The sequence below is a fragment of the Equus asinus genome, chromosome 8 (genome assembly GCF_041296235.1).
Source record: "Equus asinus isolate D_3611 breed Donkey chromosome 8, EquAss-T2T_v2, whole genome shotgun sequence".
NCBI classification, from domain to species: Eukaryota; Metazoa; Chordata; class Mammalia; order Perissodactyla; family Equidae; genus Equus; species Equus asinus.
This window is the reverse complement of record NC_091797.1, coordinates 89,498,244-89,510,555: the sequence shown is the minus strand read 5'-3', so window position 1 is coordinate 89,510,555 and position 12,312 is coordinate 89,498,244. Positions and strand designations below refer to the sequence as shown.

Genomic DNA, 12,312 nt, shown 5'->3' with positions numbered 1-12,312 from the left:
GGGTCTGCTGAGCCAGCTCCCCCATTGTGCCACAGACCATAGGGCCTGGTGTCTGCCAGACTATAAAATGGGGGGTCGGCCCCTAGTCACCCACTGCACCCGTCTGCCCGCCTGCCCGTCCTCCAGCAGGAAGTAACAGGTAAGAGAGAACCCACGAGGCTGCTGAGAGCTGGAGGGGAGGGGAGACGAGAGGGGAGGCAGAGAGAGCGGGAGGCAGAGAGAGAGCAGATACGGGAGAGAGACAGGGCCATGGAGAGAAAGGCAGAGAGAGAGAGAGAAGAAAAGATTAAAATAAACAGAGACAGGGGAAGAGAGGGAGGGAGGAGAAGAGAGAGAAAGAAGAAAAGACAGCAGTAAAGAACAGATAGAAGAGATAGGCTGAGATACCAAGAGAGCAAGAGACTGCTGGGGAGAGAGAGAGAAAAGTGAAGAGAGAGGGAGGGAAGGAGGGAGAGAGAAGATAGAAATAAACAGACATAGAGACAGGCAGAGAGGCAAGAGGAGAGAGAGAGACAGGAGGATGCAGAGAGAGAGAGAAAGAGAGAGCGCGAGCATCTCCAAGAGGAAATGAGTCCAACTACAGCCCGTGGGAGTGTTGGTTCACAGACCGACATGAGGGGGGAGCAAGACCCTAGGAGCCACAGATGTGGCCCAGATGTTGGCCCTCTCGAGGGGCAGAGCACCTACAGAAATAAGAGTCTTCCTCCGGGGAGGCAAGCAGGGGGCTCTGCTCGCCTCAGCTGGCTCCTTCTTACAGAAAGTGTTCCAGAACCTGCTAGACCCAAGGGTCTCAATCCATACTGTTAGCTCGGGGTGGGGTGGCGGGCGTCCTCGAAACCCTGGAAATTGTCTCCCAAATTAAAGGGGGTGTTTTTTTCCCCTGGGGACAAGGACAAGGCATTCTTCAAACACTCAAAGGCGTCCGTGACCCCGAAGTCGTGAGGAACCACTCGGCTGGAGCAAAGCCCTCCCACCCAACGCCTACGTGGCCACAGCCCTCATTGCAGAACCCCCAACACGCACGCAATCCATCTTCTTGGGTGCTCCTGCAGGGCTCAGGCCCAGGCCTGTATCTGCACCATGCACCCGTTCCCAGAGAGGGCGAGAGGCAGCAGTTAGACTGCGGAGGGAGAAGGGAACAGGCCTTCATTCGTTCTCTGAACAGATGTTAACTGAGGATCTCCTATGTGCCAGGTGTTAAGCACTGAACAACTCAGTTGAGACTGGAGTCCTACCACTTAGTAGCTGTGTGGTCTTGGGCTGCTCACATCCCCTCTCTGAGCCTCGGATTGCTCAGAGAGAATAAGACAGCATCCACTGCACCGGGTTGGGTGAGGGGCAGACAGGTTCATGAATGCGCGTAACAGAGCCTGGCAGACCTTAAATACTCCCGGAGGGACTCCGTCTTATGAATCTGGAGAGGCAAATTGAAGTTGCACAAGCAAAGAAGAGTGATAGGTAACCAGACAAACTCCAGCGGGCTAAGGAAGGACATGGCAGGGAAGCAAGGCAGAGGGAGGCAGGGCTGGAGGAGGGACCTGCATGGTCAAAGGCTGGGAGACAGGCACAGAGGGATGCGCCGTCCCAGGACAGGGGACTATTGACAGCGGACGCAGGTGGGGACAGACAACTTCAAGGCTTATGTTCCAGAAGGAGAAAGAGAGGAGATGAGTTCAAATGAGGCTGAAAATACAGGGTGAAGGGTGTGAGAGCGGGCCCCATCGCTGAATTAACCCAGGCCACAGGTTTCTTTACAGACCTTTGCAGGTGCGAGCCATGTCTCAGGCTGCGAAGCCTGCGGGGACAGCGGTGGCGAACCCAGGGCCTGACGGAAAGGGGAAGGGGACCCCGCCTGCAGGACCCGCCTCAGGCACCAGCCCTGCCCTGGCCCCAGCGTCGCTGCCCCTGCCCACTGCCAAGGTGGGGGAGCTGCCTCCCGTGAGCTACCGGGTAAGGAGGGCCTGTGAGGTTGGGTTCCACCCCTCGCTTCCTCTGCCCTCTCTCTTCCTCTCCTTTCTCTCCCTCCCATCCCCCCTCCCCTTCCTCCTCCTCTTCATCCTCCCCTCCTCCCTCCCCGCTCCCCTTCCTCCCTCTCCCCTGCCCCTCTCTGACCTGCACAAGCATATGCTTAGAGTTTGTGGAAAGCAACAAGCAGGAGGGAAGAAAGAGGGCTGGCTTAGCAGCAGGAGCCACCTGGCCCAGGAGCCTCTCTGGGGCAGCAGGCTGGCTGCAGACCCTGCTGACAATTGTCCCACCGTAGGTCAGCCTCTCAGTCAGACTGAATGTGCCCTGGAGAGCAAGGCGTCAGGGCCCCTGGGGTCGAGTTGGGTGTGGCTCCAACCTCAGGTGCGCAGAACTGGTCCTTTCACCCTCTGTTGCACAGGCTCCCATGTGGTCCACGCATGGCCGGCTTTTATTGTGGAGTCACTTATTTCGTCATTAATTTGTATCCCATTTTTAATAATGCAACAGACACCTGTGAACCCACCACCCATGCTAAAAGCCAGGATTTGGTAAAAACCCTCCACCTAAGTCTAAAGTGTCCCCCGCGAGCCCACACCCTCCTCCCGACTCGAGGCAACTGCCATCCTCACCCTGTCCGTCAGCTGATGCTTGCTTTTTGATGCATCTTTATGCGTTATTCCTTTAAAAGTTGATATTTGTGCTTTATGCGGTTTTAACCTGTGCTGTGTGTAATCGTGCTGGGTTTTTCTCTTTTCACTTACTATGAGATTCCCAATAGTCATCCACATTGTTGTGCATTGCTGAAGACTGTTCGTTTTGGCCGCTGTATGTTTCGGGGTGTGACCGTCACTCCTGAGGACATGTGGGCAGTTGCTAGCTTCGCTGTCACGAACAGCGTGGCCAGATGCTCTCACCCCGGGACACACGCGCAGGAGTTCCTCTAGGGCAGACAAGTATAGGAGTGGAAGGGCTGGATCAAGGATATGTGAACCCCTTCCTCTTACAGCTGGGGAAACTGAGGCTCAGAGAAGAAAGGCACTTGCCTCGATTCAAGTGAATGGCCAGGCTGGGCTCCCCTACGTTGTGGCGGGTAGACCGGCAAGTGGTAGACCGGCAAGTGTTTCTTGAGCATCAGCTCTGTGGCGGGTGCTGGGGCTGGAGATGCAGAAAGGGATCAACCCAACGCCCTGCCTTGGAGGAGCCCTTGGTCTTTGGAGGAGGGGGTGAGTAAAGGGAGGAGGGTTGCACAGAGAGAGACCCAGAAGCAAAGCGGCAGTGTCTGTGTTCCTTGTGCTGCTAATGGGGTGAGCACAGTTGCGGGGGGACTCCACCAAGCCCACACGGGGAGAAGGCATCAGGGAAGGCTTCTTGGAGGAAGTGACATCTGCCCCTAGAACAGGACAGGGAACGGGAGCTCCAGGGTGGGGGTATGTGGTGGAGAGGGTATCCTGGGCACCAGAAGAGCACAGATACAGGCCTGGAAGGGAGATCCATCAGTTCCTAAGGAGGATACAGATGGAAGCTCAGAAGCGGAAGGAAGGGAGGACAGGATGGTCCCACAGCCCTCGGCTCACGGCACGCTCTCATGTGACGTGTGCAGCTCTGCTCGTGTTTCTCTAGGTGCTTCAGGAATATCTGACCTGGAGCCTCCCCAGGATGGAGGGCCTCCCCGGCTCACTCTGTCCCCTCCACATGGGGGCTTCTCTCCCGCAGCTCGTGGTCTACGAGCAGGAGAACTTCCAGGGCCGCTGTGTGGAGTTCTCCGGGGAGTGCCTGAACCTGGTGGACCGCGGCTTCGACCGAGTGCGCAGCCTCATCGTCACCTCGGGGCCGTGAGTATCCGGCCAGGGAAGAGGGAGCCCTCCTGTCGCTGTAGCAAAATAGTAATAATAAAACGGTAGCAGCTGCCGCTTACCCGGTGCCTGCCCCTGTGCTGGCAGAGCCAAGTATATTATCTCCAGTCCTCATTTCAAACCCTAGAGGGAGGTGTTATTTTCTTTCCCATTATACAGACGAGGAAACTGAGGCTCAGAGAGCTGATTTGATTTGCACAAGGTCCCACTGACAGTAAGACTCTGGGCTCCAGAGAAATGCTGCTTCTACTATAGAAGGAGCCCTGACCCATCACGAGGGCAGGGAGACCAGAGAGCCAAGTGTCCACCACTGGTCCCCTCTCCCGGGCGGCAAGCAGTCCAAGAGTAATAGTAAGCATCGCTGAGCACCCAGTAGTGCCAGGCACTCACTGAGGGCTTTACCTGCCTGATCGCCGTGTGAGGGAGGGGCTATTCTTACCCCCATTTGGCAGATGGGGAAACTGAGCCTCAGCGGGGTTTGATCCCTTGGCCAAAGTCACCTAGTGGTAAGTGACAGAGCCTGGATCCAGCTCAGGTTGATCAATTTCATCCACATGCTTTTATCACCTTGCGCCATGGCCTGCCCCTGACTCTCTGGGCTTCTCTGGGCTTAGTGACCCCCATATAAGCAGGAATCAATGTCCCTTGTTCATAGTGGCTGCACCAGCGCCAGCCCCTGTGGGCTGAGGTCAGGGCGCTGAGGTCAAGACCCACGTGGCCACCTTGCCTCTAGTCCCTCTAGCCCGAAAAGCCCCCAGGAGTGCGGTCAGCCTGGATGCCCAGCATCCTGGGGCTCTTTGCAATACAAAGAGCAGGGGTGGGTTTTGAGGTCAGACAGACCTGGGTTCGGGTCCCAATCTCCTGTTTGCTTTGCTCAGTCTCTGAGCCTCAGTTTCCTCATCTCTGAAATGGGAGAGTAATAGTCCCCACTACCCTCCACTGGATTATCCTGAGGCGTGGCACTTTTGGGTGCCCAAACATGGCAGGTGACAGTGATATGATTATTTCCCTCCCCAGTGCCCTGTGAGTTTAGCCAAGTCACCCTGGTCCAGGGTAGGTGGGCGGTGGGAGTGGGGGGCGTGCTTCTGCCTCCTGCACCTACCCCCACCCCCAGTGTGGTCAACACAGCCTCAGCCCCGCCCTCAGCCCCAGAGCCCAGCTGGGAACACAAGCTGCCGGATGTGGCCAGTTTGGGTTTTCAGGCTTTTTTTGGTTTCCAGTGACTCAAACCCAGAATATTTCTCCCCAAACAAAGATGCAGCTGATGTTTGGTGTATGCTTTGGGGCTGCGCCCAATGGGGAGAGCAAAGAGCCTGTGGTCCTGGCCTTGGGTCTGTGTCAGGACCAGCAGGGCTGTGGGAAAAACAGCGGTGGAGAAAAAGATGGCAAGGCTGAAGTAGGCAGGGAAGGGGAGGAGAGGGGTGTCCCCAGCACAGGGACAGGGAGGGGAGGCATGCCTTGAACCCTAGGAGACTTCAACCTGACACAAGACACCATCGTGTGACCTTAGATGGGTGACTTAACCTCTCTGAGCCTCATTTTCCATATGATTTCTGTCCTGCCTCTCTCCTTGCTCATAAGGTTCAAATGAGCCATAGGAGAACAGAAAAGGCACTGAAATAAATATTTAAATTTCCTCACTCACGTAACGGGTCCTCAATGGGCATCATGACTCCTGAGGAGGACAGGGAGTTTTTGGGAGGGTGGGCAAAGTGGTAAGACTGCAGCAGTGTCCGTCCTTCCATAAGCTCAGACCTCCAGCGGCTTCCCTCTCTCTTTAATCACAAATGATATTATTTGTTGTGCTTTCTCTGTGCTGGACTTGTTCCGTGCATTCCTCTCTGAGACCCTCATAACCTCCTGACAAGGGAGATGCACTCATTTCTTGTCTTTTACTGAGGCTTAATGAGCTTAAGTGACTTGCCAAAAGTCACACAGCAAAGAAATGATAAGCCTGGATTAGAACTCAGATCTGTCCATTTCCAGAGTCTATGCTCTTAACTCCTGCATGTACCATCTTCCAAGGCTCTCTTGCCACTCATCCATCTACTCATCCATCCTTTCATTATCCATCTACTTACTCATTCATTTATCCATCCATCTATAGATAGTCCATCCATCCATCTATCCATTCATTCTCCAATTTATTCATACATCTGCTTACCCCTCCCTCCATCCATCCATTCTCCATCATCTATCCATCAGTACATCCATCCATAGATCCATCTATCCAGCCGGGCATCTGTCCATCTATCCATCTACCCACCTACCCATCCACCTATCCATCCATCCATCCACCCATCCATCCATGCATCCATCCATCCATCCACCCATCCATCCATCCATCCACCCATCCATCCATCCATCCATCCACCCATCCATCCATCCATCCATCCACCTATCCATCCATCCATCCACCCACCCATCCATCCATCCATCCATCCATCCATCCATCCATCCATCCTTTTCTTATCTGCTCCAGACCGGGTAGGGTTGAAGTCGATTCAACTCTATTCTGGGAGAATAACTCTGCATCTTCAATTCTGGCCCTCCAGTGTGGGTTGGCTCATCCCTCAGACAAGGACCTGAGGCCCTGGGACACAGTCTGTTTCAGTCCATAGTGGCAGCCTTTCCCCCCACCCCCACCCCATCTCCCTCAGGGTAGAGGAAGGTCCCAGCAGGCCCCAGGGAGACGATACTAACGTCAGTGTCCCCTCAGCCCTTTCCTGTTCCCTGAGAATTCCTGAACGCATATAGAGCAAAGTCAAGGGGTCCCTGACTCTCAGCCTTCTCACCTACGAAATGGGGACCAGCCAATCTCCCCCAGAATCCCTGGTCCCTCTAACAAAAGCTTGCTTCCCATCCTTAATCAGGCTGCCCTGGGAAAGCCAGGAAAAGCCCGCATTGACTTCAACCTTGTAATTCATCCTTGTGGAGGACTGACCGCCTTCACATGCACGATGGCATCTAATTCTCCTAGGTGTCTGAGAAGTGGCCATTCTTATCACACCCCCAGCCCCGCCCCGCCTCCCGCACTGGTTCCTGAGTGTCTTCTGTCTGCCAGGCCAGGCTTCACCCAATGTGTGATTTCGAGCACCTGCATCTATTTTTCCCTTAGCTCTGTATCTCCAGGCCTATTATTTTGCTTAATGTATTTCACTTAAAATGACCTTTTTTTAACACAAACATATATATTTTTAAAGAACCTTCGCATCACCTTTACAGTGGAAAGCTAGTCCTCCTTGCTGTAAGTACAAGGGAGCCATAAAAAGTTCACGCAATGAGCACAAAGCAGGGCTATTGTGCTGTTGCTCAAGTTTCTGGGCTAGTGGCCTGTTCTTCTTTTGTTTCCAAAGGAGATTAGGAAGTGTTAAAGGCATGTTCGCATCCAACAGAGACTTTCTCCCACCTGTAAGCAGGCTTCAAAGAAAAAATCTTCTTACGTGTCCCTTTACCCCAGGTCCTTGTCGTACTTAAATCAAGTGTGAATCCTGCATATGAGAGGGAGACATTTTGCTCACATAATTACACACCTTGTCTCATTTAATCCTTCACCAACTCCAAGAAAAGAGGCCTATTAGATGAGGAAACTGAAGCTCAGAGAGGTGAAGCCACTTGCCTACCATCACACAGGCTGTAAGTGGCAGAGCCTAGGATCCAACACAGTGGCCTCAGGGCCGCCTCCCACGGGGGAGCTAAGAAGGTGAGTAGGGGAGAAGAAACTTCTGCTGAGGATTTCTCTGCTTTCTGCCTTTGTCCCTCCTGGCACCCCGCCCCTCCCCCTCCCTCTCACACCCAGCTGGGTTGCCTTTGAGCAGTCCAACTTCCGGGGCGAGATGTTCATCCTGGAGAAGGGCCAGTACCCACGCTGGGACACCTGGTCCAGCAGCTACCGCAGCGACCGACTCCTGTCCTTCCGGCCCGTGAAGATGGTGAGTGGCTCCTGGACCAGACCTGGGGGGTGAGTGGGGAGGGCAGGGGCAAGTCTGGGGCCGACACCAACCAAGGCCATGGGAGTGAGCAAGGGGAAGAAGGAAGGAAGGATGCACAGGGGGGTGCAGTGATCACTGGGTTTTCCCAGGGCAGTGGGCTCTTGCGCTTATCGATTCATAAGGAGACCCTAACACATGCATGGCGTGCCCAGCCCTGCTGGGAGCCCTGGGCAAGTGGGAAACATGAAACCCATTTTTTTCCTTCCCAGCTGCTATCAAGCGTGGAATCAGCATCTCAGTGGTTGGAACTAGAAACTTCAGTGTTTTCCTTGATTCTTTCTGGAAGGTTTCTAGTTCCTGGCTATATGTTAGACTCTCCCGGCGAGGTTTGAAAATCCCAGTGCCCATCCAAAACATCAAACATGCAGACTGAAGCTTGTGTGGTAGCTCAAAAAAGGGATGTTGTGGAAAGGCACTTTCAACTTCCCAAGAATAAGGCAATATACTGAATTAGCCCCTTTACCATATTTAACAAAGTTAAACAGTATACCTTAAAGAAGGCTCAGAGCTAACATAGGCGGTGTTATCCCCAAGCAATTCAGTTTTTCCAGAATGGTGTTGATTATGACTCAAACCAACCACGTCTTCGCTCACCAATGTTAGTTTCCCTCATAACCAACTTTCACCTTCCATCATGGGAGTTTTCATGAAGGACTTTCGTGAATGTCCCTTTGAGGCTATGAGGTGCCAACAGCCAACTGTTTTGGCATCATCAAACTTATCTTAATGGATTATCCAACCAGATCACTCCCAATCTTTTTCTCAGAACTTAGGGCTGAATTATCAGCCTTTATAATGGACCCTTTGTAAGAATTCAGAGGTTTGTCTCTCAGTCGTTGAATGGTCTTTATATGGCAATTTATGTCAAGGGAGCTGATTTGGAAGAATGATCAGCCAGGGCGTTTCTAGCAGCTTCTAGAGCTTTGCTGTCCCCTACAGTCGGCAGTAGCCGTATATGGCTGTGGAACACTTGAATTTTGGCTAGTCTGATTGGGCATGCGCTGTAAGTGTAACACACACACACACCAGGTTCTGAATACATAGTAAAAAAGAAAAATAAGGATGTAAACTAGCTCATCAATATTGTTATAATGGTTACATATTAAAATTATACTATTTTGGACATATTTACATAAATAAACTATATTAATAGGAAAAAAACCCCAATGCCCAGACCCTCCCCAGACCAATTAGATCTGGGGCTGGGGCGCAGACACTGATGTCTTTTCCTCGCCCCCAGGTAGTCCCAGTGCAGCCAGGGCTGAGAGCCACCCGTCTAGCCCCTCGTCTCTACCTCTGCCCCATCCTGGTGTGGACCACTATCATCTGTTCCCTGGGCACCTCCAACTCCCTCCCCACTGGGTCCCTGACTCCTTTCCAGCCCTGCCTCCTGGGAAGTTAGAGGAATCGCTATCCTGCCCATCTTCTACTTATAGTCATGCGTCTGACCACACTCAGCTGACACGTTTCTATCAGGCTCTGTTGTAGGCTCTGGGTCATAGCTCTGCACGGGGCAGCAAACGTCCCTGCCCTCGTGGGAGGCAGCTATTGAAAACTTAATCATGGAAATCAGTCTATATTCACAAACCATCGTGGTACGTGCCACATGGGGCCGTGCAGAGTGCTGGGAAAGCCAGAGGGGGCTCCGATGTTGGGGAGGAGTGGGGGAGCGGTCGGAGGGTGGTCATGGAAGACAGCTGCCGAAGGATGGGAACGGAGTCAGCCACGTGAACAGCCTTAGTGGGAAGAGTGAGTGCAGCATTCCTGAAGTGAGGATGGGCTGGGCGTGACCCAGAAACCTGAGAGCAGCCGGTGTGGCTGCGGCAGAGGGAGTGGAGGGGAAAGGGGTACAAAATGGGACAGGAGGAATGAAATGCGTCTCTGGAAGATTCTGCCCCTCGCTGGCTGTGTGACTGATCAAGAACCTTGACCTCTCTGAGTCTCTGTGTCCCTGACCATAATAAAGAAAATAGTGAATAAATTTGGGTTTTGGGGGCACTTGGTGTGTGCCAGGCATCCAGGCATCGTGCTAAGTGCTCTCTGTGGATTAGCTCATTTAATCCCCACGGCGACTCCGTGGAATAGAAGCTGATATCCTCTTTTCACAGATGAGGAGGGCCCTTCCAGGCTGGACGATGGCAATTCCGGGGAGTCCCACAGTGGCCTGGTCAGATTCAGCCTTCTCTCTCCACACCCAGGAGGCCCCGCTGAGTGACTTCTCTTTGCCCCTTTCATGTTCACATGCCTGATCCAGTCTCTCCTTCCCCAGGATGCCCAGGAGCACAAGATCTGCCTGTTTGAAGGCGCCAACTTCAAGGGCAACACCATGGAGATCCAAGAGGACGACGTGCCCAGCCTCTGGGTGTACGGCTTCTCTGACCGCGTGGGCAGCGTGAGGGTCTCCAGCGGAACGTAAGCATCCGTCCTGCCAGGCCCTTGGCTCCTGCCTCAAGCACAGACAAGCTTGAGGCCGTCCCCTTTCAGGATACGGCATCAGGCACATGGGAAAGGCCACAGCCCCTCCCAAATTCCCCCAGTGTTTGTGCCTGGGATCCCTGCAACGGAGCGTTATTCCTCTGAGGAGTGGAGTCATACTCTGATGAATTACATGTCGCTGTAAACAAACCTGGCAACTGGTTCTAAAAAGCTGGAAGAAGGAGAGAATAGGGGTTTCTAAACCCAGGTTGGGACTGGAGACATAATTAAGTAGGCGGGGCTGAGCGGATGTGAGGAGATGAGTCTGACTGTCTGGAGAATGAGAACATTCAGGGAAATCCGGAGCCTCTGGGGAAATGAGCAGAGTGAGGTCTGAGAGGCGAGACTGTGTAATGAAAGGGCCTTGACACTGTCGTGATGGCTGTGGGAGCCGGGTGAGCCCCTCTCTGCGTCTCAGTGTTGCCGTCCATCCAATAGGCACATCAGACTCTGATCTAAAAGGCCATTTTTGCTCTGAATGCTCAGGATTTGAAGGTTTCAAAACAGAGTCCCATGACCCCATGTCCATGAGAACACAGGAAGGGCTGGATGCCCAGCGGAGGTCACATGATCCATCCCTCTGCATCCAACAACCAGGCCCGACACCCCTGGTCTCCTCGAGGCAAGGGTATGGCTGCTGCCTCTCCCCTGGACTTTTTCTGAGCTCCCGTAACACTGTCAGGGCCCTGGCCTTTTTCTGGCTCCTCTGCCCTCCCCTGACACCCGTGTCCCAGCATTCAAGCTGTCTGAGATTCACTGAGAATGGCCTGGGAGCCTGACTGTGGTGGGCACACCGGGAGAGGCAGAGGTGGAGAAGGCTCAGTTCCTGCCTTCATGGGGCTTACTCGGCCCAGCAGAGAGAGCGAAGTATACCTGTGAGATGATATCGGTAAGAGATGGTCTGCGCAGGAGGTCACAGGAGGGAGGAAGGTTTCTGGGAGCTGGGTGCGTGGCCTGGTGTGGAGGGCAGCCCAGAGGTTTACTGAGGAGGCTGGAACTTAAACCAGAAGTTCAAAGATGGGCAGGGAGTCTAAGAGAGCCCTGGAAAGACCCTCTGAGCAGAGACAGCGACAGAAGTTAGAAATGAATCGTTGATAATGGCTTTTATTGAGTGCTTACTGTGAACCACACACCATGCTAGCCCCTTACAGTGAGTAGTTACTAATCTTTATAACAAGCGATGAGGTAGATGGCAGAGCTGGGATGGGAACCCTGGTGTGTCCGACCCAGAATGCGTGTTCCCGACCACCACACACACATTCACTTACGTACAAAGGAAACGCTTCTTTGAAATAAGGCTCCTCCTTATCTGCCTCATTGCTAACCAGTCCCCAGGCCCTGTCCTCGCTCCTTTGATCCTGTTCTCTGAGTCCCGGTCCCCACTTTCAGCGAGATGTGTGTTAATCTCCCTGCCGTGTGCATGCAACATCCTTAGTAAGCACTTTCTGTGCATTTTCCCATCTGGCCCCTAAAGCACGCTAACCAGCCAGCCGCCATGACCATCCCCACTTTGCAGAAGAAGAAACTGAGGTCTGTTAGAGGTGTGAAGTCACTGGCCAAAGCCGGCGGGAAGCCAGCAGGAAGGGGCAAAGCCAGGACAGAGTGACCCAAGCCTGAGGCCCCACAAGTGAGGGGTGGAGGGCAGACTGCAAGGGCAGCTGGAGAACCGGCTGGTCCGGCTGGGGGTCTGGGGGCCGGGCAGCGAGGCTGGCCGTCTCCACGCTGTCCTTCTGGCTTTCCTCCCAGCTGGGTCGGCTATCAGTATCCTGGCTACCGTGGATACCAGTACCTCCTGGAGCCCGGCGAATACCGGCACTGGAACGAGTGGGGGGCCTTCCAGCCACAGATGCAGGCCGTGCGCCGCCTGCGCGACAGGCAGTGGCACCACAAGGGCAGCTTCCCCGTCCTAGCCACCACCGAGTCCCCCAAATGAGTCCACACTCCATGCCTGTCCCCCGTCCCACCCCTTCCTCAGGCTCAATTTCCCCATCTTTCGCATGCAAATAAAAGTTCCTAAAGCCAAAATG

The 12,312-nt window shown here is 53.8% G+C and overlaps 1 protein-coding gene across 2 annotated transcripts; it reads left to right on the top strand.

Moving 5' to 3' along the window:
* The first annotated feature begins 1,298 nt into the window (after window positions 1-1,298).
* CRYBB1 (crystallin beta B1) lies at window positions 1,299-12,303 on the top strand. Of its 2 annotated transcripts, XM_070516298.1 has the most exons (6): window positions 1,299-1,458; window positions 1,746-1,950; window positions 3,679-3,797; window positions 7,618-7,750; window positions 10,080-10,222; window positions 12,032-12,303. In XM_070516298.1, the coding sequence occupies exons 1-6, from the start codon at window positions 1,409-1,411 to the stop codon at window positions 12,216-12,218; spliced, it is 837 nt and encodes a 278-aa protein (XP_070372399.1). In that variant the 5' UTR covers window positions 1,299-1,408; the 3' UTR covers window positions 12,219-12,303. The 2 variants fall into 2 exon arrangements, with proteins under 2 accessions (XP_070372399.1, XP_014713328.1); XM_014857842.3 differs by lacking the exon at window positions 1,299-1,458 and having other exon boundaries at window positions 1,660-1,950.
* The last annotated feature ends 9 nt before the right edge of the window (window positions 12,304-12,312 follow it).